Source organism: Xiphophorus hellerii, chromosome 4 (assembly GCF_003331165.1).
Source record: "Xiphophorus hellerii strain 12219 chromosome 4, Xiphophorus_hellerii-4.1, whole genome shotgun sequence".
Lineage (NCBI taxonomy): Eukaryota > Metazoa > Chordata > Actinopteri > Cyprinodontiformes > Poeciliidae > Xiphophorus > Xiphophorus hellerii.
This window is the reverse complement of record NC_045675.1, coordinates 27,885,555-27,908,938: the sequence shown is the minus strand read 5'-3', so window position 1 is coordinate 27,908,938 and position 23,384 is coordinate 27,885,555. Positions and strand designations below refer to the sequence as shown.

The following is a 23,384-nucleotide window of genomic DNA, read 5'->3' as shown; positions in this document are numbered from 1 at the left end:
TCTGGAAATCTTTGTATATTCAAAACGTAACTAGGGCCTTGCAGGTTCAGTGTTAGATGTTTAAAATGTTCCAGGTTATCTTAGTCTAGATTTGTTTGTATTTAATTTTGGTATAGTTATTATAGAAATGGGCTTTCATGGGCTATCAGTTCATCGGCTATTCAGGTACTAGTCGTTCTGGTTGCCTCTTTCTTTTTCAGGCTGTTGCTGGAACCTGAAACTCGGTTGTATTTCTGTGCACACAGTTTACCAGGACCTTTCAAAATAAAGTGGTTATTGTTTCCATAATTCAATGTCCTGGTGGTATTCCCTGAACCATATCTTTGGGTCGACTTAAAACCCCGCCAAAAATCACACGTCCTTAGCCGTAGCATCAAATACTGAACATTTAAAGTTATAATAAAACTCCAGGGCCATCCAGCAGTGCTGAATTCTTTTATTTTACTTACAGAGTTGAAATTTTATTCCAAGTTTGCTAACGGTGAACACATTCACAAAGCACAGCTACCAGAGACTACAAACAGTCCAGTTCGTCAAATGTACACACTGATTTAAAGAGGGAAACACCTGGTACCGGCTTCAGCATGTTTGCACTAGTACCGCCACAGCTGGGCTCCGAACTATTTGTATTTTTATTTTTTTGTTGTTTATTTAATCGGCACAAGTAACTCTAGTGCTGATGAGAACAAAGGTCATTTATAACGTCTGGGTCGTAACTTAGAAGCAGCTTTCTGCTTGGTGTGGAAACGGAGACCGAAGCGATGACGGCGTTTTTCTTCTCAAATAAACCAACCGATGGGTGAGCGTCGCGGCTCCCACTGAGTGCGGGAGTTTTTTATTTTGCTAAATCAGTTTTTCCAGTCCAAACTCATCAATAAACAGTTCAAACCATCTGTGTTACACCAGCTGCAGGACTAGAAGAGGCGTTATCAGAACAGCATGATCACATTTTATACAACTTCTACTCATTTAACAGCGAGAGAACAAAAAAAATAAAACCGGTACTGGGAGAACACAATGTGTGTGTGTGTGTGGGTGTGTGTGTGTAAGTCATTCACATAACCAGTAAAGTCAGATAAGGCTTCTTCTACAATGTGCAGCTAAAAATCATGATACACTTGATAGAACATGAACATTCAAATGGTAGATCGACTCCTTTGTTGCTGTCCTTCAAAAACACAACCAGCAGATATGACCTCTTGGCACAAGCCAGAAATGTTGCACAACAAACAAACCCAGACAAAGAAAAGGCTGAATTATTGAATGTGGTCCCAGTGAGAGCAGACGGATGTTTTTAACGTAAAAACGTCACTGCCGATAGTCCGGTCAGGCCGTTTCAGGTCGATATATTTTTACCGATTTAGGTTTTTTCTTCTAAGGGCTACATATCATAAAAATGAAAGCATAAAAGTCTTTGATTTTTCTTCAAGATAAAGCAAATTAAAGCAAATGCTGATGATTGAAAACAGTGTTTGATGCATTCGATAACTTTTTTTCAGTATTAAACCTGCCAAAAAAGAAAAAAAAAAGTAGGCAGATTCCGATCTCAAGCAATTTGATTGGTGCATCTCTAAATGTAGCACTTTCTCTTAAATCCAATCAGAATGTCCAACAAGATGTCACTCCTCTGGGTTACTGAGATTTCTCTGCCTCTTTTTGTGTCTCTGCTCTCTTTTTTCCCATCTCATTTGCCTCAAAAGTCCAGTTCCAACAGAAACTTTGCAACTGGACTATCCAAACAGAAACGGTATTTTACTAAGCCTAGTGTTTTTGGTGAAATAATGATCATAAGAGGAGAAGAGGCAGAACATGGCTCACTTTAAGTACTAACGGCACAACAGGAAGTGGGCTGAAAGTGCTGAAAAGACGGAGCAGAGGAAGACGGAAGAGTCTTTGTCACAACATGGGCCCATTTCCTGGTGAACTCGACTCCAGTCTCTAGTTTTCCTAACATGCAGGCTCCTGTTCTCAAGCTGGTGACGTCTGGAAAGCCTAAACCATGCAGGTTACACGAACAAAGCAGCAGCACTTCATGCCTTATGCTTTGCTAATGTACCAAGTATGTAAAGATATCTGAAGATCAACAATTTGTACAGTGAATAAAAAAAAAAAAAAGACTAACAGATAAGCACTGAGCCAGCAGTTAAAATGACAGCGATGATCAAAAATAATCTGTTGGTTATTTGTAACAAATGCCCATGTTGTGTCACAAAAACAGGAAGGCAAAAGTGGGTGTAAAGCAGAGAAAGTAACATAGAACAGATATCAGGCAATTTCTGCAAAACATACTTACAAAAACAACAAATGTCTCTTCATTCTGCTCAGTAATATATGGCTTTACAATACAAACAACCCTAAACAAATGGCAATACTGAAATAAATACGCACACAAAGATAAACGGGAACATTTTCCAAGGCCTTGACCAGAAGAATGTAAGGAGAAACAGAAGCTGAGTGTAATGTTGTACGTACAGATCTGTGCTTTTACTGCAGTGTTGGTGGTATGGTGAATATGGAAGTCCAAAAGTGACACAATTCAATAAATAAATCACTCGATTAGTTCAATGTGTTCCAATTCATCAAAATGAGAAGTAAATGTAAGTAATGTCTTCAAAAATATATGGCAAACATAAGCATTTTATATGAAAAGCATAAATGATTATTTCACTGTTAGTAATTTCTCGTTTGCTATTGGGTGGAGCCAACACTGCGCAGGAAACTGGAGCAGCGTTTACGCAACACAGTGCTAACTGATTACTGACATTCACAAACGTAACTCTAAAATATTATCAAATATGACTAATTACAGAATTTCACATTTGATGAATCATATATTCACAATTGAGATGCATAATTGGGAATTTACTTATTTATAAGATGCAGCAACTTTAATAATGACATAAGTAAATAGGTTTTGATTTATGAATTTGTGGCACATTGGGGCTTCCGTAGTTTAAATGTTCCTGGTTTGTCTTCTCGGTTCTGGTCAGAGCTGTAAACAGTGGACCTCATCGTAGGTTAAAGCCCTCAGCAGAGTTTAACCCTGCATATAGACTCTTCCTCACTTCTGCCCGAAATAAACATTAAACATCTGAGTTAAAGACACAGCCAATCAAAATCTGCGCCAGACCTCCTAACTATGATATAATTGATCTATTAGGACACGAATATTGTACGTCAGTGCAGCTAAAGCAAAGCTGTTCAGTACTCTTTAAACAGGCTGGCAACATAATTTCAATAAATAAAATACAAGATATATATTATTTATTTCTATATAGATATCTTTGTGTATAAATAATGTAGTACAGACAATGAGTCTTGTCGTAACTGTGCTCAGAAGGGGATAAAACCCAATCGCTCGGATGTTTTTGCGATAGTTTCCTAATTGGCTCTGTGTGATGAGATCTCTGCCTGCTTTGCCCTCGTGACTCAGACGTGAACAGCCCCTAGCTTAACGATGACGGGAAACACCCAGGAAGGATGGGTAACACTGACCCTCTTGCTGATGACTGATTTTATCCAATGGCTTCTCTACGGGTCAAGGCGTATATACAGGCGTTTAATGGAGAGCACGGGGAGAGTAGCGCGTGTTTCCGCGCGACACAAGCTAGAAAGTGACACCGATGTGTGTGCATGTCAGCGTTTAGACAGAAAATGTTTCTTCAGATTGTGTTCATCCACATTTTATTGAAGTGCTTTTTGCTATAATTATTATTTAGAATCTGTCTCGGCCCAGTAGGTGGCAGCGGCGGTCACGGCCGGGGATTTTTCAGCTCAGACCCTGGTGAGGAAGCTCAGGTTCAGGGAGGTGGGAATCTGGATCGTTTCCAGGGCGAGGGAGGACGGGTTGAACGGGAAGGTGACCGGGTAGATCATTTTGGTGTCCATTAACAGCTGGGGACTCTCGCAGCGGTCTCGCAAGCGGGTCTGAAGAAGAAGAAGAGAGGGTCAGAAACAGTGAATATACTGAACAGACAGGAGGTCTTGGGATCAAAGCCAAACAAGGAAGAACACTGTGACCAGATGACCCACCAGGTAACAGAAAACGAGCATCACTGACAAAATATTAAGAAGGATTGTGTCTTAAAAATTTAGGAAAAAAAAGTCCAGTCTGAAAACACATCTATTTCCTCTGACCTTCAGAAACAGATTCAAGTTTTTGGGAAATTGTTACAACTGCAATTAAGCATGTCTTGGTTTTTATTTGTTTTATTATTTTATTGGTATTTTGCTACCAATTTTATTATTGTTGTTTAAAATGATTTTTTATCACACTTAAATTTTATTTCTTGTTTTACCAGAACCTCTGCCAGCCCCGATGGATGGATGGAATAAACTTGAATAATAAGTACAAGACAAAATCTCAACTTCCACAGCAGAGATGCGGTTTTTGTTTTTAGTTAAATATGGCCTTACAGTGACTCTTTAATCACCGTATTTTATTATTCCTCAAATTTAACACTTTCAAACAGTTTTATTGCTTTAAAAAGAGACTGTTGCTGTTTTTTACATGTGTTGGTGATATGGCTGTACAGGTGGTACAAACCCTCTACAAGCTACTTCACAAAAGCTCCACTACTTTTGCCTTAATGTGCTTTAAATCCGTACAACTAAATCAGTTTTTGTTACCAGTGATTTCATTGGTGTTTCATTAAACGTCTACCTGTATGGTTCGTATGAAAGAAACGGAAACTCTCTCCTCGAACTCGTTGACCGGAGTGTAGAGGTTCAGGACCTTTACGATCTGAAAGAGACGAACCGGACCAGAAATCGTTTAAAGGACCGGATGGATTATGGCCTGAGCTTTCTTTCAGATGTTGCTGAGGTTCGCACCTGAGCGGTGGTGAGAGCGTGGCACATGGAGCAGATGGCCTCGGCGTCTTCGTCCGTCTTCTTCTTCACTTGCAGCAGCTGGGCGGCCTGGATCAGAGGCTCCAGGGTCTCTTTGGCTCCACAGTTCATCAGCCCTTTGTCTCTTAGCCACTCCTCCAGCTGGCTCACATTGTACCTGCACACGTCCGGCGTTAACTACAGGCTCTCACAGTGAAAACAAAAAAAAAACGTCTCAAACTCAGCAGCTGGCGCCTCCTACCTGATCTGCATGCCTTTGCTCCAGGAGCACATGTCCTTGCGCAGCAGCAGGTTGTTGAGCGTGACGGCTCCGATGATGTAGAAGAGCTGCTTCACCACCTGCTTGATGAGCTCGGGGTCGGTGCCGTGCTGGCACATGGTGGAGTGGAAGGCGCTGAGCTGCCGCAGGATGGAGTCCAGGGTGTAGGTCCCCTCGTCGGCGATGCTGGACGTCCGCTTGCGGAGACCCGTGGGCTTCACTCCGGACACGCCCTGGATGGTCTCATGCTCCAGCATCCCAGACACTGCAAGGAGAAAACACAGTGATACGGCGCCGTGCTGAAGCACCCAAACACCCGTAAGCTTCTGCAAAAACACTCAATCAAGGATTTTTGGTCTAGTTTCTAGTGCAAATACCTTAGTACACTTGAAATAAGACAAAACTAACTTACAAGTAACTTTTCAACAAGAAATATGAAATAGTTTAAGTCAATAATTCCTCATACTGATCCCAGTGAGTGAAATAATCTACCAGTTGAACAAGTGCTAAATCATCATACAATCCACTTTATTGTGACAACATAAGCTCATATATAGCTTTATTATGTCTCTTAATAATATGACATCAAAGTCCAGTTACACATGTGGTCTTTGTTTGTCTCTCTCTTTTTCTGTCTGGCAGTATCTTAATGTAGCTTTGTAACTTTATACATAGGATTTTTTTTTTTAAAGAAAAAGTACTAGTTCCACTTGCACATTATTTCACTTATAATGTTGGAAACATGTCTTTGTTATGAGTGAAATAATCTTCCAATTGCAAAAACTTAAAATTTATGAATTTATTCTCTAGTGCAAATGTCTTAGTACCTTTGAAATAAGACAAAACTAACTCACACATCACATTTCAACAAGAATCAGGAGCTTGTTTTCAGTCAATTCATGAACATTGATAAGAGGACTGGTTCTACTGGCAGATTATTTTTCTTATTGCATTGGAAAAATGTCTTATTATAATTGAAACAATCTGCAAGTGGAACTTGTACTCTTTCTGTTTTTAAATATTTCACTTATTTCTGGATCACAGGTGTAAATAACTTTAAATTATTACTGCATCTGTTTGGTTTCGTATTGTTTTTATGTTTGTGCTTTGTGATTTCGACAAACAAGTGTAAATGTTCTGGGTTTGTTTTTACATATTGCAATAATCATGAGGAGTAGATCAGTTCAATTTGATGTGTAGGAAAAATATAAGTCAGCCTTGTGCTGCTGTTCGGTGGAGCTGCTCAAACTACTGCAGTGTTTTGAAGTGTTGTGCCTCCACCCACCTATCATTGGCTGCAGGATGTTCTCCATGCATTTGACCAGCTGCTGGTAGATCTGGATGGCCAGGTCACTGATCACCTGTCTGTACTCTGCCAGGTCAAAGTTGGACAGGCAGTGCTCATTCTGCCTGGATGTATTGTGCTTCATAAAGACCTGGGGCAAAAACAAAACAAAAACCCCCTGAAATATCTGCCTTAAAATAGAACAAATGCTGCAACTTTTCCATATCAGGGCAGTGAGGGCAAAATTACAGCAGATCTGCAAACATGAAAAGTCACTTTTAATAAACATTTGCAACTTTGGTTCTAGTCTGCAAACACGACGCTAAAGCTGAGTCTGAATTACCAACTAACATGAGCGATGGGGTAACAGTAGCATGGCGGCTATTTGCGTCTCGCTGTATTGATTTTCTTCACTCCATGTCTCTGCTTGCTGTTTTTTCATCTAAACCAAACAAATAATGAGTCACAGAAATGATCCCATAAACATTTCTACCTGCACCGGGCCAAAGTGGGGAAGGAGAAACCAGACAAAATGGAGCACAAATTGTTTTATATAAATATTCAGTGGAGAAAAAAAAAGCATTTATCATGCGAAGAGTTTGACCGCAGTAAAAAAAATTGTCATTAATTACTGATGAAAAATAATTTTTGACATGCCACTTGTTACGTCAGACTTTGTTTTATGTCAATCAAGCAATAAATTTGAGCTATAAAGCACCCTTCATGTTGGAGGAAACAGATAATAAAGGCTAGCGAGGATATATTAGCAGCTGGTTATAAATAGTCGCACAACACAACCAAGATGTTTTACACAGCAGAAAAGTCCAGCCAGAAAAAAGGAAACATGGAAAATGTGAGATTAAATAGTTCTGCCCCAACAAAATTTAAGACTTGTAATTAACGAATTTAAGGCCAACCTGTTGTTTTTCAATGAATTTAAGGCCTTAATTTTAGACACATGTTAAATCTAAATCTGCCAGGTGTATGAATAACTTTCAATAACGTTGAACTGTAGTTCTGCTAGCATTAGTGCTAGCCTCTTATACAGCTCTGATAATGATCAGACATTCAATTATTTTTCACTTCTGCCTCATGTGTGCAGGGAAAAAGGATAAAGAGGCTAATATTTAGCAAATTGTATTTTCTTTTTTTTTCTTTTTGGTGTGCAGGTGTGTTGGTGTCACCTCATCTCCGCTGTATTGTTTCAGACAGTGCAGGAAGCGGCAGGTGTTGGCCAACCAGAACGAGACCGTCTCAAAGTCATCGCCTCGTTTCTAAGAGGAGCAGAAGAAGAAGAAAAGGTATCGGCATCAACAGATCTTTTCTCACCAGCCACCGTCACTCAGCCCGATTCTTCTCTGCAGGACTTCCATTACGTAAACGCACCTTGAGGATCTTCTTGATGCTGTTGATGGTCGACGTGAGCAGAGTCCGAACTTTCTGGTCGTCGTTGACGTAGTCCGAGTGTCTCAGACACATGAACAGGATGTAGGCCGGCAGACCTGGGATCAGATTCACGGCTACGCCGCGAGGCTTCAGCTCTGGAAGGTTGAAGGAACACCTTCAGATTTCTCACTTCATAAAGATCCCAGTATTATTGGTCATCTCAGCTTTATTTTATTTATTTATTTATTTATTTGAGAAATGGCTACATAAAAGAAGAGCCTGTGAATTACTTTGTTCCTTAAAGGTCATTAAAAAACCTGAACTTCTTTATATAAGATGGCCGTTTTTACCCAGAATGAGATTCTTAACCAGCTTCATCTCATCCTCCTTCTTGTACTCCAGCATTCCCTGGAAGTCTTTCTCCCTGCGGGGGATGTTGACCGGGTGGATGGGCTCCTCCACCATCTGTCCCGGAGACGTCTGTCCCTCGGTGTGACCCGCTGGGAAACAGGGTTCAGGACACACTTAGCTTCATATCTACAGCACCTTCGTTTTTACCTCCATATCTTACATTTTATTTAGTTTTGACTTCAGATTTGTTTTACTTGTTAAGGGTTTATGGAGGGGGCCCAGTTTTCTATATTAGTTTTTATTATTTTGAGTTATAGAGTTTGTCTTCTTTCTTTTGCAGTAGGAGTTACGCACCAGCGTGACTGAAAAAAAGCTAAATGTGTGTAACAAATTTCCAGAAAACTATCCCGGTTTTCAGAGAGCGTAATGAACGTGGCGTACCCCCCATCTCTCCGATCCTCTTGGAGTAAACCTTCAGCTGCTTCTTCAGCTTCCGGATGGTTCTGTCCTGCTTCTCCAGCTGCTCCATCAGATCCTAGAACAGACGCAGGGGATGAGAGCAGAGCATGATCAGGCCTACAAATGTTGCCCTCTAGTGGTGGGTAAGAAAGAAAGACACAAAAACCAAACAGAAGGTGGTGCAGCAGGCCATTTCAGATTGGAATTAGAGCAGCGGTGCTGATTATTGCTTCAGAGGAAGAAAAGGCTGTGGGACTTTCTAGTCGTTAGAGGAGAAGAAGTGCGCTAAAGTAGAGTGATCGCTCAGAACACACCAATCTCAGTTAATGCAAGCACACACACACACACACAGACTCTACATACAACCATCCGCCGTAATATGATGACTCGAGCCTCTCTGGACGCTGTGGGATCGTCGGCCATGAGTTCCTGTCAGGTGACAACATCCACACAGCCGTTGTTTCGCTTTCATTAATGTGTGGCTCAAAATGAAAAAAGTCATGATTGCAGGGACAGACGGTGAATGCAAGTCAAAGTGTTGTTGGAACTGCAAGAAAATAAGAGCAAGATCTGCACTTCCAAGATTATTTGCTAAATGAGACAAAGACTGCAACTAACCGTTATTTTGGTTATCCGTTCATTTTTTTTGAGAATTGGACAAAAAAAATAAGTAATTTTATAGATTTTTCTTTAAATCTTTTTAAATACAATATTAGAAATACAGTAATAGATGCAAACAATTAAGAAAAGATTTAATATAAGAAAATCAACAACATAACATCCCTGGTGTACGCCTGATTATTTGTTGCAAACAGAAAATGTCCCGATATCGATATTGGAAATCGGTTCAATATCGTTCAAAAGAACAAGTGTCGCCCCAGCCTTTCTATCCAGGAGCGCATGTAAGCAAACCCATTGGTTAATAATACATGGCTCAGTTGCTCTCATAGCCATTGCTGTTGACTATTGTTCTCCGTTTGGATAATATCACTAGATCAAGCATTTTCTAATATTTAACACAAGAGAATAAGTAGTAAAAGCAGGTATGTTTCGTGCCGATATCGGTATCGGTTAATACTCAAAGCTGCGATATCAGCATCGTATCGGAAGTGAAAATGTATAGGGACGCCCTGAATAAATATCATCAACATCATCCATCATGTGAAAAGCTCAGCCCTTTCTGCTTGATTTATCAATACTGTGCAGGGCTGATTTATTGATTATCTTTTGGATTAACTGATTAATAATTGGACAGCAAAAGGTGCCTAATAGGGTTGTTTTGTTTTTTTCTTTACAGAATTTGAACCAGGTGAAGCTAAAATTACGCCACTTGAGTTCTGGGTAGAACACATTTAACAAAGGTTCGATTGTTTGTAATATTAAGTACAAAATATCGATTGTTGGTAAATTTTTGGATTAATTACTGTTCTGAGTGTTATCTCAGTAAATGGAAGAATGTATACTCTAATTAACGATTAATCGATGGCTAAATCATTTGACTATTATTTCAATAATCAATTAATCACAATCAATCTGATTAATCGTTCCAGATGAGATCACTTCCCTCCTTGAACCGCCCGTTTGGTAAAGTTTTAAGGCGACGCCTCGTCTCATAGCTCTAATTCTCAGCAGACCGGTCCTTTACTCAGCATGTTTTTCTCCCAGCGTCTTTTCAGCTGGATGTGTGTCTGTTGCTCCTCTGTGCGTGACGGAGTGTGTTGGAGCGTACCAGGTTCTCGTTGGTGAGCCGGGTGATCTCGTGCTGCAGGCTGGCTTCGATCCGGGCCTCGGGAGGCAGCTGCAGGTTCTGGGCCAGCAGCTGCTGCTGCCGGTTGTTCTCCTCCTTCACGTTCTGCAGCTCGCCGCGCAGCGACTCCACCTCGCTGTCGTACGTCCTCCGCTGGGTCTGCAGCTGCTGCTCCAGCAACCTGGGGAGAAACGAAACCACGTTAGGAAAAAAAACAAAAAAACAAACGAGGGACGTTTCATCAGAGCGCGCCGATGCAGGCCGGCAGCAGCAGCATGCTGTGCAGAGATTCAGACTTCTACTCAAGAACTATAGAGACCAGCAGAGGTAATCTGAAGAACACACTCCCTAATCAGCTGATCTGGAGGATAAGAGAACATTTTTTAGCAGGGCTGCAAGATCTGCTGTGCAAAACAACATGCATGAGCAGGACGGATCAAACAGCAGCACATCTCAACCTAAACTGAAGGCCTGACTTATTGTTTACCGCAACTCTTCAGCAAAGCGGTATTTATGCAGCGAAAAGATGAAAAGAAAAGCTTAGAAACCAAAAACTTTCTTTCGAGTATCATCTTCTCCACACAGTCCAGCATCTGCACCAGAAGTTGTTATACAGGTACGTCTCCAAACATTAGAATATGGCGACAAAATTCTACATTTCTCGTCGCTTATTTCAGGAACTCGCATTATATAAATTCATTACACACAGAGTGAAATATTTTGAGACTTTATTTCTTACAATTTATTGATTATGGCTTACAGATAAATTCTTTTGAAGCTGTCTTGGAAAAGCAAAATATTGTGAAAAGTGAAAAAGTTCAATATCAGCTGATAAAACCAAAACGCCTACAAAGGTTTCCTGAGCCTTTAAACTGTCTCTTAGTCTTTGTTACTAAAGAAGCTGGTTGTTCACCAAGTGCTGGATCAGAGCACATTAATGGAAAGTTGAGTGGAAGGAAAAAATGTGGTAGGGAAAGATGCACCAGCAACAGAGAGAACCGCAGCCTGGAGAGGATTGTAACGCACTGTGAACGGATGAATCCGACACACAGGCTGCAAATGTCACTTTCCTTTAGCCTTTTTATCATAATCATCAAAATTACAAGAAAAAAAAGGCTTGAAATATTTCACTCTGCATAATGAATCTACATGATATGAGTTTTAGTTTCTGAAATGAACCCAATAACATTTTCCATGATTGAATTTTTTGAAAATGCACCTGCAGTGTAAAAGCTCAAACTTCCTGTTAAAGATCTACAGCAAGGATTAGTAACGGGACGATCTTGGAAACCAGCAGCAAAGAAATCCAACCAAAGTCTTTAATAAATAATCATGGCACCACATCTTTGATTGGAGATATCATCTGAAGTCCAAGAAGCAGCGATGAGTGAAGCATTTAAGTTTAATATGAAAGGAAACACGGAGTAGAAACGGTGAAGAGACCCAGAAGAAGACATCTCCTTCTGGGGCTACAGCCAAACACATGGCGCTCTGAAGTGGCCATGTGTTGGAGCCTCAGCGCCACCTGGTGGTCTCCTTTAAGCCCTGATTAACCAGCCACAGCTCCCCGTCCTCATTCAGCCTGTGGAGGTCTGGAGCTGCAGATCTGACCCACACACAGAGACACGAAGGACCCAGTGAGGGACAGCAAAACAACATGGATGACATCATGCGATGGATGACATCATGCGATGGATGACATCATGCGATCGATGATTACACATCGACATCCAGCCTGAGATGTCGGTCCAAAATACTTCAACACCGGATTAATATTGTAACATTTGGTATGAGTGGACTACAGAAAAATGAAGCATTTAAAAGGTAAATTAATTTATACTTTGCTCAGAATTAGTCCTGAATGTTTTCATAGTCTGCTACTTTTATCTGAACTTCTGCATTCTGCAGTGAGGAATGGCATTTATCATAGTGTTTATCCTTTATTGTGATACATTTCTCCTCATGACAGAGGATTATAATTTATTGTTCTCAAGATAATTTTAAAAACGGTATTTTTGGGAGTGTTAGCTTTACTACTTTCTCCACTCTTAGCTCAATGAACGTATCGATAAATACCAATAAATTTGAATAAATGCAGTTGCTGTGTGCAGTTTTAGTGATATAAATCACACTTGTTCGTGTGACTGGCGTTTAAAGAATTACAAATGGGAAAGTTTCTCAAGCATTATTTGTTTGTGTGGGTCTATGAATGCTGCGACACACACAGTCACACTGTTACCTCAGAAAGTAGTAACTAGTTCTCATCATTTTCATCATCATCTTCACAATAATACCTCAAAATATCGTGATAAAGCTTTAAAGCCATGTAGACATTTTCATAGCTACAGAGAGTGATCAGAGAAAACCGTGAGGAACAAAAGAGAGAAGCAGAACGGTAAAGGCAGTGGCGCACGGTGAAATGTAGAGGAAGCTTTGGAGGTTTTACGCTGCATTTCTGCTCTACTTTTCCTGGAAACGTTTCAGCTAAAAGGCTGATTTTCTTCGTTTCATCTAAAGCACAGGGCCAAAATCATTTCTAATGAAATCTTTGGATCATAAAGACATCACTGGATGTCTTCTGCTCAACATCTCTTGGAAAATCCGCAACAAAAGCAAAAATATTTCAACCACATTTAGAAAATCAGTGTAGATGAAGACATTTTTCTAGACCGAAAAAAAAAATGTGAAAAGCATTTTTAAGTCATTTTAAACAATAGCTGGATGTGTATTGGATGTTTCTTATACCAATAGTAGTTAATAAAATGTCATACTGAGGTGTTCAAAGAAAGCTCGTGCAGTAGAGGTTTTCACAATCTCTTTTCTCCACTGCAAATGAGACAGTTTCCATATATCATAATATTGGGTCATTATGATACTAAAATTTTTAGCTGATACAGAGACTAAGATATTTACTCTATACCATTTTTTTTTTTGAAGGCATAGGTTTATTTCTGGTTAAGGGCAAGAAATATGATTAATTTTATGGTAATATTTTTTCCTCCTTAATTAGGGAAAAATAAATGAGTATTGCAGAAATCAATCCTCACTTATTAAGTGAGGATTGATTTTTAATCTAAAAACTCATTTCCCTGTTTCGCAACACAGTAGACATGATGACTCTTATTTAATGTTAAACACTGGTAATAAGTGCAGCTTTATTTTCTTATGTGGTCACTTTGCCTCAGTCTTTTTTTCTGGCCACTGATGCACCATCATTGTTCCCTCCTGTGGGACAATAAAGGACATTTCTGATATAATAATATCCTTAATGGAAGTCTAATTATTTTATTTTATGCTTCTATTCATCCGTCCACCTGCTGCTAATACAAAGCAGCTATGCACAGCAAAACTTTGCTCCAATTTAAGAATGAAATGTTGTTCACACAGAAAGCAATGGATTTTGTTATATCAATAAATTATTATTTAGCATATGTAGAACTACAACTTTTTAAATTTTACCCTGCATAATTATATTTACTCTCTTTTAAAACTAATGACAGGTTGTATGTTTTGCAGCTTAAAGGAAACCAAGTCAAGCTGATGGAGACCAAAATATGCTGTTTTGAAAACTTCCGTAACATTTTACAGAGCAGAATCAATAAGAAAGAGAGAAAATGAGAGGAAATAATGAATTTCATGCTCTGTGTTGAAGACACACTGCAGTCGGTGTGTTAGTCAGAACTAAAGGTCGTCTCCACATTGTCCCAACCATCTGCATGCTTTGGTCCATTCTGCATTAAAGGTGATGGGAGATCTTCAAGAAAGCTCCACTGAAAATCTGAGTCAGAGCCTCCTGCTCTCATTCATTCATTCATTCATTCATTCATTCATTCATTCATTCAAGGTGTTAGATCACATGCCGGAGGGCCAGAAAATGCCATGTGACTCTCTAAAACGCAGCCGTCTGAAATCAGCCGCTTTCGGCCTCGGTCGTTGGGAACTTTGTCACTTTCCCCCCCGGCAGAGCGGCCATGCACGCTCAGATCCACGATGCATGAGCCGCCTCTGCTCAGTTACCTCAGCCTACTCAGGAGGTCACTGACTTCCAGCGCTGGACGCACTGATCTGGGGGATCTGGGCAGGACACACAGCCGCACACTGGTTTCTCACACACAACTTTCAATGATTTGTAACAGAGGTACCTCTTAAAGGGGCAGTATCATGCATTTCCCAGGCACATAGTATAGTTTTAGAGCACAATCACCTAACTGTGTTGACTTTAATTGTTATAAAAATACATCAAATATGACTTAAAAGAAATGTAATGCCTTGAAATTGGGGCTGTGTCTCTTTAAAAGCGCCTGCTTGTTCTGAAACTTTCAGGAAGTCATCACAACATGGCTCCTCTATAACCCTTTATTAATGTTTTTACCAGTGTTGCACTGAGAAGTAGCTCCTATAACGATTACTGCTGGCTAGTCTGAAGGAGCTGAGCGGGGGAGGGCTGCTCTATAATGTGAAAGTTTGGAAACTGCGTCTTGAAGGCGGGGCTTGGTCCACCCAGGTGTTTTGCACAGCTGCATGGTTGCCTTGGGAGATTCTAGGATTTCTTAAACATGCATGAAAGAATCAAGGCAACACTCCAGGTGTGTTTTAATGAGGGAACATAATAACACGACGAAAAGCTAAAAAAAGTTGATTTTACATAATACTGCCCCTTTAATAACAGAGAGGAGAGATTTAACGGAAGCAGAGCTCAGCTTAGCTGCATTACCTGTTGGTGTCTTTGAGGCCAACGTAGGCTTGCTTCAACTCATCGGCGTCTTTCAGTTTGTTCACATCCTGAGCAAACACCGAAGGCTCCGTCATGGTTTCCTGGTAGAGAGGCGAAACGGAGGAGGAGTCGTCAAAACGAGAAAGAACGCTAAAGTGTTCACAACACGTGAAAACACTCAGACGTCCCGATCGCAAAAAGAGACTGCTGTGAAATGATCACTGATAAATCCACGATGCAACGGTGAGAAGAAAAAAAAAAAAAAACAAGAGTTAAGAGAAGCTTAACTCTCGTTAAACAAGATGGCCGCCCGGGATGTGTTAACATCCCTCTGAGTTATGTAAAAAAAAAAACTTTAAAAAAAGGTCCAGATTTTACGAGAAATTAAGCCTTCAAAACCCAAAAATTTGAGTAATCAATTAATTTAAAAAAATCAATTTATCGTCCAGCCCTGGGCTACACTTTAGAAATAAATCCACCAGACCCAAACGCATGGCTCCAGTGTTTACAGCTGCAGCAGTTCTAGTTTAGGCTGTTTGCTCCTAAAGGCTCGTAGCACAACGAACAAATCAGGTAGAACCATGAAAAATAAAATCCAATCACAAAAGTAAGTCATGGATGACTGAATGTATCAACTGTACCTTCTCATCCTGTGGAAAAGCATGAATGGAGGAGAGAAGGTGGAGACAGAGAATTAGACACACAGCTGGGACAGAGAGGATCTCAGCAACACAAGCTGCGTTTCCATTGACCGTAAAATTGCTCAAATTGGAATCATGAAAATAAATTTGCTTAATGGAAATACTAGAATTTTGGAAAAAACCTCACGTTTTTCAACTAAAACTTGAGGTGTTTTTTGTTTTTTTCAAAGGTTGGTTATTGGCTAATGGAAAACACTTGTTTTCGCATCACGCCAGTTTGTATCCAGCAGTAGCAAAACGATCATTCGTCACAGCATCGCAAAGTTCATCAGAAATTGAGTTTGTCATCCTAAAGTGTGAAATCCGTAGCAGTTCTGCAAAATCGCCAACTACAGACTCCCTGAAACGCAGCATTTAAAGGTAGCTGCTCCAAAGTATAAGGGATGCGTTGTTCATAAACACCATAAACACGAGCGCTAAGTGTTTACATTCATCAACAGCAATTTTAACGACTTATTATTCAGGTGTGTCTTCGATCGCATTTAAAAAAAAAATTAATTATGTTGTTCTTTTTTGCGTTAGCAGAATATCGAGAAAGTTTTGCGCACGTTTGTAATGGAAACGCAGCCACAGGCCGTACAGCAGCAGACATTCAGGCCACCGTTTGGCTTTTAAAACTGTGTTTTTTCAAAGTGTTGGCCACCAGGGGGCGCTACGTTTGGGAACCCACGCTAAAAGACAAACGGCAGCTGCTCAGACGTGTTCTTTCCGTTTGACACAGAAACATGGAAATGACACCAGATCAACGAAGAAGAAACATGTTTTGGTGCGTCTCACTACGAACAGAGAACATGATGAGGTGAATAGCTGGTGGATGAAAAACAGACCCGGCATCATCCACCTACGTTCAGCTTCACAACGGCACCGTTTCTCTTTCAGATGATCACAGTAGAGGCGCCACTTGGCTTAATTTCCGCATTTAAAAAAAAAAGAAGAAACATTTTTCCGTCCTCACCTTGTGGTGCATGGCCTCTTTCTGGCTGACCAGCTGGGACCGCAGGATCAGCACCTCTTCCTTGCGGACCTCCAGCTCCTCACAGGAAGCGTTGAGCTGGTCCAGGAGCACCTTGTAGGCGGGCGAGCCCGGCGCGCCGGCGCTTGCGGCCGCACCGCCCAGCAGGCTCTGCCTCATCTCGGCCAGGTCGTGCCTCAGCTTCTTGTTCTCCGACTCCAGCTCCTGACGCTGAGAGGCGAGCGGATCGGAGCGCCGCGGTTAGAGTCACATTGCAGCAAGCCAGTGTGTGTGTGTGTGAGGAATGGTCCCGATCCTCTGCTTACCTTCAGGGACTCGTACTCCAGCTCTGCACCGCGAGCCTTCCTGAACTGTGCATCATCCTGAAACACACATCAAAAGAAACCTGAGATAAATAGACATAATGGACTCAGATACATGATTATATGATTATATATACATATATAAATACACAGACACATGAGGTAGCATAAATCTTATTGTGGTGGAGGGGTTCGAGGGCCCCAATGATCTTAGGAACTATGCTGTCTGGGGCTTCATGCCCCTGGTAGGGTCACCCAAGGCAGACAGGTCCTAGGTGAGGGACCAGACAAAGTGCAGCCTGAAGACCCCTATGATGAGAAATAACATTGGCCTTGGTGTTCCCTCGCCCGGATGCAGGTCACCGGGGCTCCACTCTGGAGCCAGGTCTGGAGGGGGGGCACGATGTTGAGCGCCTGGTGGCCGGGCTTTTACCCATGGAGCCCGGCCGGGATCAGCCTGAAGAGGAGACATGGCCCCCTCTCCCATGAGCCCACCACCTATGAGAGGGGCCAAAGGGGTCGGGTGCATTGTGTGATGGGTGGTGGCCGAGGGAGGGGGCCCTGGCGGTCCAATCCTCGGTTGCAGAAACTGGCTCTTGGGACGTGGAATGTCACCTCTCTGGTGGGGAAGGAGCCGGAGCTAGTGTGTGAGGTCGAGAGGTTCCGGCTAGAAATAGTTAGACACATGGCTCTGGTTCTGGAACCAGTCTCCTTAAGAAGGGCTGGACATACTTCCACTCTGGAGTTGCCCAAGGTGAGAGGCGTCAGGCAGGAGTGGGCATACTTGTTGCTCCCCATCTCGGCGCCTGTACGTTGGGGTTTACCCCGGTGAACGAGAGGGTAGCCTCCCTCCGCCTATGGGTGGGGGGACGGGTCCTGACTGTTGTTTTTGCTTACTGGCCAAACGACAGTTCAGATTACCCACCCTTCTTGGAGTCTTTAGAGGGGGTACTGGAGAGTGCCCTTCTTGGGGACTTCAACGCTCACGTGGGCAATGACAGTGAGAGCTGAAGGGGCATGGTTGGGAGGAACAGGCCCCCCGATCTGAACTCGAATGGTGTTCTGTTGTTGGACTTCTGTGCTCATCACAGATTGTCCATAACGAACACCATGTTTAGGCATAAGGGTGTTCATACGTGCACTTGGCACCAGGACACCCTAGGCCGCAGTTCGATGATCGACTTTGTCATCGTTTCATCGGATCTGAGGCCGTATGTCTTGTACACTCGGGTGAAGAGAGGTGCGGAGCTGTCCACTGACCACTACCTGGTGGTGAGTTGGCTCCGATGGTAGGGGAGGATGACGGTCAGACAGGCGGAATCTCCTGCGAGACGGAGCTTTAACTCCCATCTCCAGTAGAACTTTGAACACGTTCTGGGGGAGGTGGGGACATGGAGTCTGAGTAGACCATGTTCCGTCCCTCCATTGTCAAGGCAGCTTATCGGAGCTGTGGCCGCAAGGTTGTCGGTGCCTGTCATGGCGGCAACCCTCAAACTCGTTGGTGGACACCTTCGGTGAGGGATGGTGTCGGGTTGAAGAAGGAGTCCTATCGGGCCTTTTTGGCCGGTGGGACTCCGGAAGCAGCTGATGGGTACCGGCGGGCGAAGCGGCATGCGGCTTAGGTGATCGCTGAGGCAAAAACTCGGGTGTGGGAGGAGTTTGGAGAGGCCAACTCGGTCGCCTTGGGATTCCCCCGGAAGAGCTGGAAGAAGTGGCCGGGGAGAGGGAAGTCTGGGCCTCCCTTCTGAAGCTGCTACCCCCGTGACCCGACCCCGGATAAGCGGAAGAAGATGGATGGATGGATGGATGGATGGACGGATGGATGAACAAAGATTTCCCAAATAAAGTCTATTGTTACGACTAATAATGGATTCCTATAAAAACTTTGTTCACCAAAGTTCAAATGTTGAACATTTTCACAGAGTTTGGGAATATCAAATACCATCAAAATGATCACAAACACTTAAAATATGTCAGTCTGTCTGTAATGGATTTCTACACGAGTTTCACTTTTTGAAATGATTTTTTTTTTAACTCATCAGAAGCACTAGAAAACAAATTGCAGGTAACACCAGGGTGAAGTGAGGGCCTTCCTACCCTGGCTCTAGCCCGCTGGAACTGCTCCTCTTTGTTCTCCAGTTCGTTGCGCAGCGACTGCTTCTCCTGCTCCAGCTCCGTAACGCGTTTCTGCAGCTTCAGGGTCAGCGAGGTGTCCATTCCCCGTGTAACGTCCTGAGTGACACAGATACGCAACAATAATTACAAGTTTACCAGCAAAACCCCGTTTGCCACACATTTTGGAGCATAAGCAGATGTCATATGCTCGTTTTTTTTTAACACGAGTTGCTGTCAGGCGCCTTACTTCGCCAACGCGGGAACCGTCTTCTAATTCGGCGTACTCCGAGTTGTACGTGTACTCCGACTCGTTGCTGCTGTGGGTGGAGTCTGTTCTCCTGTGGCCCGGTTTGGAGACGTTCTGCCCACACAAGAACAAATGATTCTTTAATTTTAAAAAAATCAAAACAAAACAACAATCCTTTTATGTCTCATACATTACAAAACATTTATCCTTCAGGTTTCTTTTGTGCTTTTCTTGGCTGTAACAGTATATTTTTTTGTTCCTACATACAACAAGGTTTCAAAAGCTTTTCCCATTAATAGCAAGTTTAAATGAAATGTAAAATAAAGAACATGATGAGACATAAGGCAGCAACTAATGATTATTTTAGTAATCAATTACTGTGACGATTAATTGATTAATCAGATGAATTGATCAAAGCTTATTTTGTACAAATATTGTTACTGCATGAAAAATGCAAATAATTAAATTCCTTCATTAAGGTAGGAAAATATTTTATTGGCTAAAATGCAGTAATGTAGCATTTATTTAGTGAAAGCTTGATATTTGTAGCAAATTATTCATATATTTCTAACATCAACATGTGAAAAGCTCAGCCCTGTATGCTTGACGTATCAATCTGTTGCCTATATTTTGCATTAATTGATTAATAATTGAACTGCTTAATATGATTTTTTTTTCACAGAATCTGAACCAGGTGAAGCTAAAACTATGACACTTTTACCTTAAATGCAAAATGTATAGATATATTTGTACAGTTGTGACTTAATTACGGCTCTGAATATGTTGTTCCTTTAGCAAACTGGAGTCTAGTTTACACTAAATCGATTACTAAATGAGTCAATCGTTTCAGTAATCGATTAATCGCGGGCAATCCGATTAATTGTTTCTTTTCTAATGCATGCTGTTGACCCGTAGTAGAAACGTCTGGTCCGTGTGACCCGGCCTCAGCTGGCGTGTGTGCACTCCTCACCTTGGAGTGAGCCAGCTCTTCCTTCAGGTCGTCGTATTTCTCCTCCAGGCGCAGGTGTTCGGTCAGCAGGTTCTGGTAGCGGGAGCGCTCCTCGTTCAGATCCGTCTCCAGCTGCTGGGTCTCCTGCGCGATCGCGCGAGTCATTTTCTCTGGCGGGATGACACAGAGGACAACTTTTTTTTCTTCTCTTTATTTGGGAAAATACACAAACAGTGAAAAACATTCATGACATCATTCGTTTTGCCAGTTTTTTTATTTATTTTACTTTACAAAAGGAATTAAATAAAATGCTGCGGTTTGGTTGTTAACCACTTTTTGGTCATTGTTTTTTTTTTTTTTTAAACTGGCCACTTACAAAACAATAAAGTTTTTTTTTTATTATATGCACATGCATCCCAATGATCCAGAGTCAGGTCACCTAGATATATGGTCGCCCTCTTAAAGGGAATATTTGAGCCACATATAGTGTTGATATGTTTATGACGTTTAATCCGCTAATCTTAAATAACTTGACAACTAAAAAAAACATGGTAGCGATTGGCTTTTGCTGAACAGAGCAGAGCCGGGCCAAGCCTTTTTGGGGCCCTAAGCAGATTTTAATTTGGGGCCCCTCCATCATACCAACATGTCAGCACCAGATGATATGTTGGTATGACATATTGCTGCTGATTTTAACCTTACAAGAGCAGCAAACAAGCAAAGATGCTCCAATTAATTTTTATGAATACATTTGAACTTTAACTGGCAAGTCAGATGTCGTTTTTGTGCTGGTGTCACAAAAACAAAAATAAAATAAATTGCACTGCGTTCTTCTATCCAAATTCTCACCATAAATGTTGATCCAGTATACATTTGCTGTATCTGACATATTTTTCATTTAATTTTGCACAGGTATTGTCATATTCACTTCTTTTCAACTTTTCAACTAAACAATCGGACTGACGAATGACAGATGAAGCTTTCCTTATTTTTCCTGCAGTGACAAAGTTATCAGTAGGAGGTGAAACACACCTGTCATCTGCTGACTCTGTTCCTGGATCATCCGGTTCAGGTCGTCTTTCTCTTTCTTCAGCAGGCCGTTCTGGTCCTTCAGCTCGGAAACCATCTGAACAGAAAGAAACGATTTGTGAAATGTTGGGAGGAAGGAAGTCTGTGTCTCTCTGTCACGCGATTCCGGATGAAGTGGAAGACGCGCCAATCAAACCATAAAAACACATCAACTAAAAATGTAACTAAAAAGATTAAATACAAATCTGATGAATGTTTCAGCGCCGTGGTCTTTTACCTGCATTCCTCGAGGTCCGGTTGTCCTACAACTGTGGACCTTCTGTTGACGACTTAGTGAGTTTTCAGACTTCTCTAGTAACTTTTTAAAAAAACAACTATTTTTCTGTCTTACTGGAGACACGTGAAAGCACCGAGCCTTGAATAAATCACTAAAACATCCGATGGTCTGAAATACAATAAATAAATCAATTTTAAAAATCAAAATTGCCAGGTAATCTTTTTTTTTTAAATCTGTCACCCTTAAAATGAAGCTCAACTACTTTGGGAAAATCTGAAGGTTTTGGACATTTATTCTGCTCCGTCTTGATGTCCAAGTGCAATTTCTTCTGACACCTAAATAAGATTAAAAAATCCTCCTCCTCTGTTGCCCACATAAAGCATCAGATGAAAATAATATTTTGAAACTAAGTCACATACCAGCTATCATTTCTATTTATAGCATTTTTATCAAACAGTCTCAGGAGGCAGACGTGAGACGTAAAAGTTAAAAATAAACACTCGGTTGTGAAACTGAAAACACACACACAAAAACAAAAAAACAAAGAGGAACAATCTGGGAAAGGTGCCGTACCTTTTCCATTTCGTCCCTGTACTTTTGCGCCCAGTCCTCGATGGTCTTCTTCTCCTGCTGCGTGACGCTCAGCTCCTTCCTCAGCTTCTCCAGCTCCTCCAGCAGAGACGACACCTGGTTGGCTTTGTTCTTGGCGTCTTCCTCCACCCCTCGCAGCCGGCCCAGCTCGCCGCGCATGCGCTCGCTCTCGGAGGCGTACGAACTCTCCAGAGAGACCAGTCTCTCGCTGATCACCCGGTTGTCCTTGTTCTGTAAGCACAAGGCGGACAAATCCCGTTGGACAAACTGTTGGGGGTGTCTAATAAAGACGAGGATCAACCAAAACGGAGACCGGACGCTCGTCACCTGCTCGTCGATCTTCCTCTGCAGCTGCATGATTTTGTTTTCCATGCCTTTGTTGAGCTTCTTGAAGTGCTCCACCGAGCGAGCCTCGATTTTCAGCTTCTTCAGCTCCCGCTTGGCTCTCATCCTGCGGATGCAGCACTGCAGGTAGACGATGGCCTCGAGGCAGCGCTTGTACCAGCAGCGGGCCAACCAGCCGCGGACGTGCTTCTGAATGATGACCGCCTTGTGCTCTCGCAGCAGCTGCACTCGCACCGAGACGGCGGGGGAGAGAGACTTTGAATTACAGAACCGAAAGAAGTTTGTGGAGAACTACGCAGATTTGAACGTAGGCCTGTCGCAATAAGCAATAAATCAATAAATCGCATGGCGAACTGAAATGAGCTCAATAAATTCAATTTTCATCATTTATCGTTTTTCTCTTTTCTCTCTCTACACCAAAAACTGGATGACGAAAGTCTTCAATCTGGTGCTTTGTGATATTTACAGACACTTCATAATTAATTGCATTTGTTGTTTTGTTCGTTTACTTTAAATATTTAAAATGTCTTCTAGTCCAAGTATTAAATATTCATTAGACCAGCGTTTCCCAATTCCGGTCCTCAGGCCTCCCTGCCCTGCATGTTTTAGGTGTTTCCCTCCTGCTACACACCTGGATTGAATATTTTGGTGATCAACAGGTTTCTGCAGCACTTGATGGTCATGCAATCATTTGAATCAGCTGTTCTGGAATAGAGGCACATCTAAAACATGCAGAGTAGGGGGGCCTGAGGACTGGAATTGGGAAACGCTGCATTTGAATTTAAAGTGTATTGATCTTTGCG

At 41.9% G+C, this 23,384-nt stretch overlaps 1 protein-coding gene across 7 annotated transcripts in view; it reads right to left on the bottom strand.

Annotated features, from left to right (window-relative positions):
- Positions 1-421: 421 nt before the first annotated feature.
- The window catches only part of myo5aa (myosin VAa), a 67,434-nt gene continuing 44,471 nt past the window's right edge, over positions 422-23,384 (bottom strand). For 3 of the 7 annotated variants that reach the window (XM_032559728.1, XM_032559726.1, XM_032559727.1), the window contains 21 exons: positions 22,564-22,803; positions 22,219-22,467; positions 21,372-21,465; positions 20,361-20,509; positions 19,391-19,504; positions 19,126-19,260; positions 17,032-17,088; positions 16,709-16,936; positions 15,694-15,702; positions 15,053-15,153; positions 10,321-10,519; positions 8,955-9,020; positions 8,574-8,667; positions 8,132-8,281; positions 7,782-7,936; positions 7,580-7,669; positions 6,396-6,546; positions 5,093-5,375; positions 4,834-5,008; positions 4,664-4,744; positions 422-3,927 (listed from right to left, as the gene is read on the bottom strand). In XM_032559728.1, coding sequence (XP_032415619.1) covers positions 3,775-3,927; positions 4,664-4,744; positions 4,834-5,008; positions 5,093-5,375; positions 6,396-6,546; positions 7,580-7,669; positions 7,782-7,936; positions 8,132-8,281; positions 8,574-8,667; positions 8,955-9,020; positions 10,321-10,519; positions 15,053-15,153; positions 15,694-15,702; positions 16,709-16,936; positions 17,032-17,088; positions 19,126-19,260; positions 19,391-19,504; positions 20,361-20,509; positions 21,372-21,465; positions 22,219-22,467; positions 22,564-22,803 — 2,973 coding nt within the window. In that variant the 3' untranslated portion in view covers positions 422-3,774. Of the gene's footprint in view, positions 3,928-4,663; positions 4,745-4,833; positions 5,009-5,092; positions 5,376-6,395; positions 6,547-7,579; positions 7,670-7,781; positions 7,937-8,131; positions 8,282-8,573; positions 8,668-8,954; positions 9,021-10,320; positions 10,520-11,863; positions 11,945-14,355; positions 14,413-15,052; positions 15,154-15,693; positions 15,703-16,708; positions 16,937-17,031; positions 17,089-19,125; positions 19,261-19,390; positions 19,505-20,360; positions 20,510-21,371; positions 21,466-22,218; positions 22,468-22,563; positions 22,804-23,384 lie in introns of all 7 variants that reach the window. The other 4 variants (XM_032559730.1, XM_032559731.1, XM_032559732.1 and 1 more) reach the window with 3 other exon arrangements.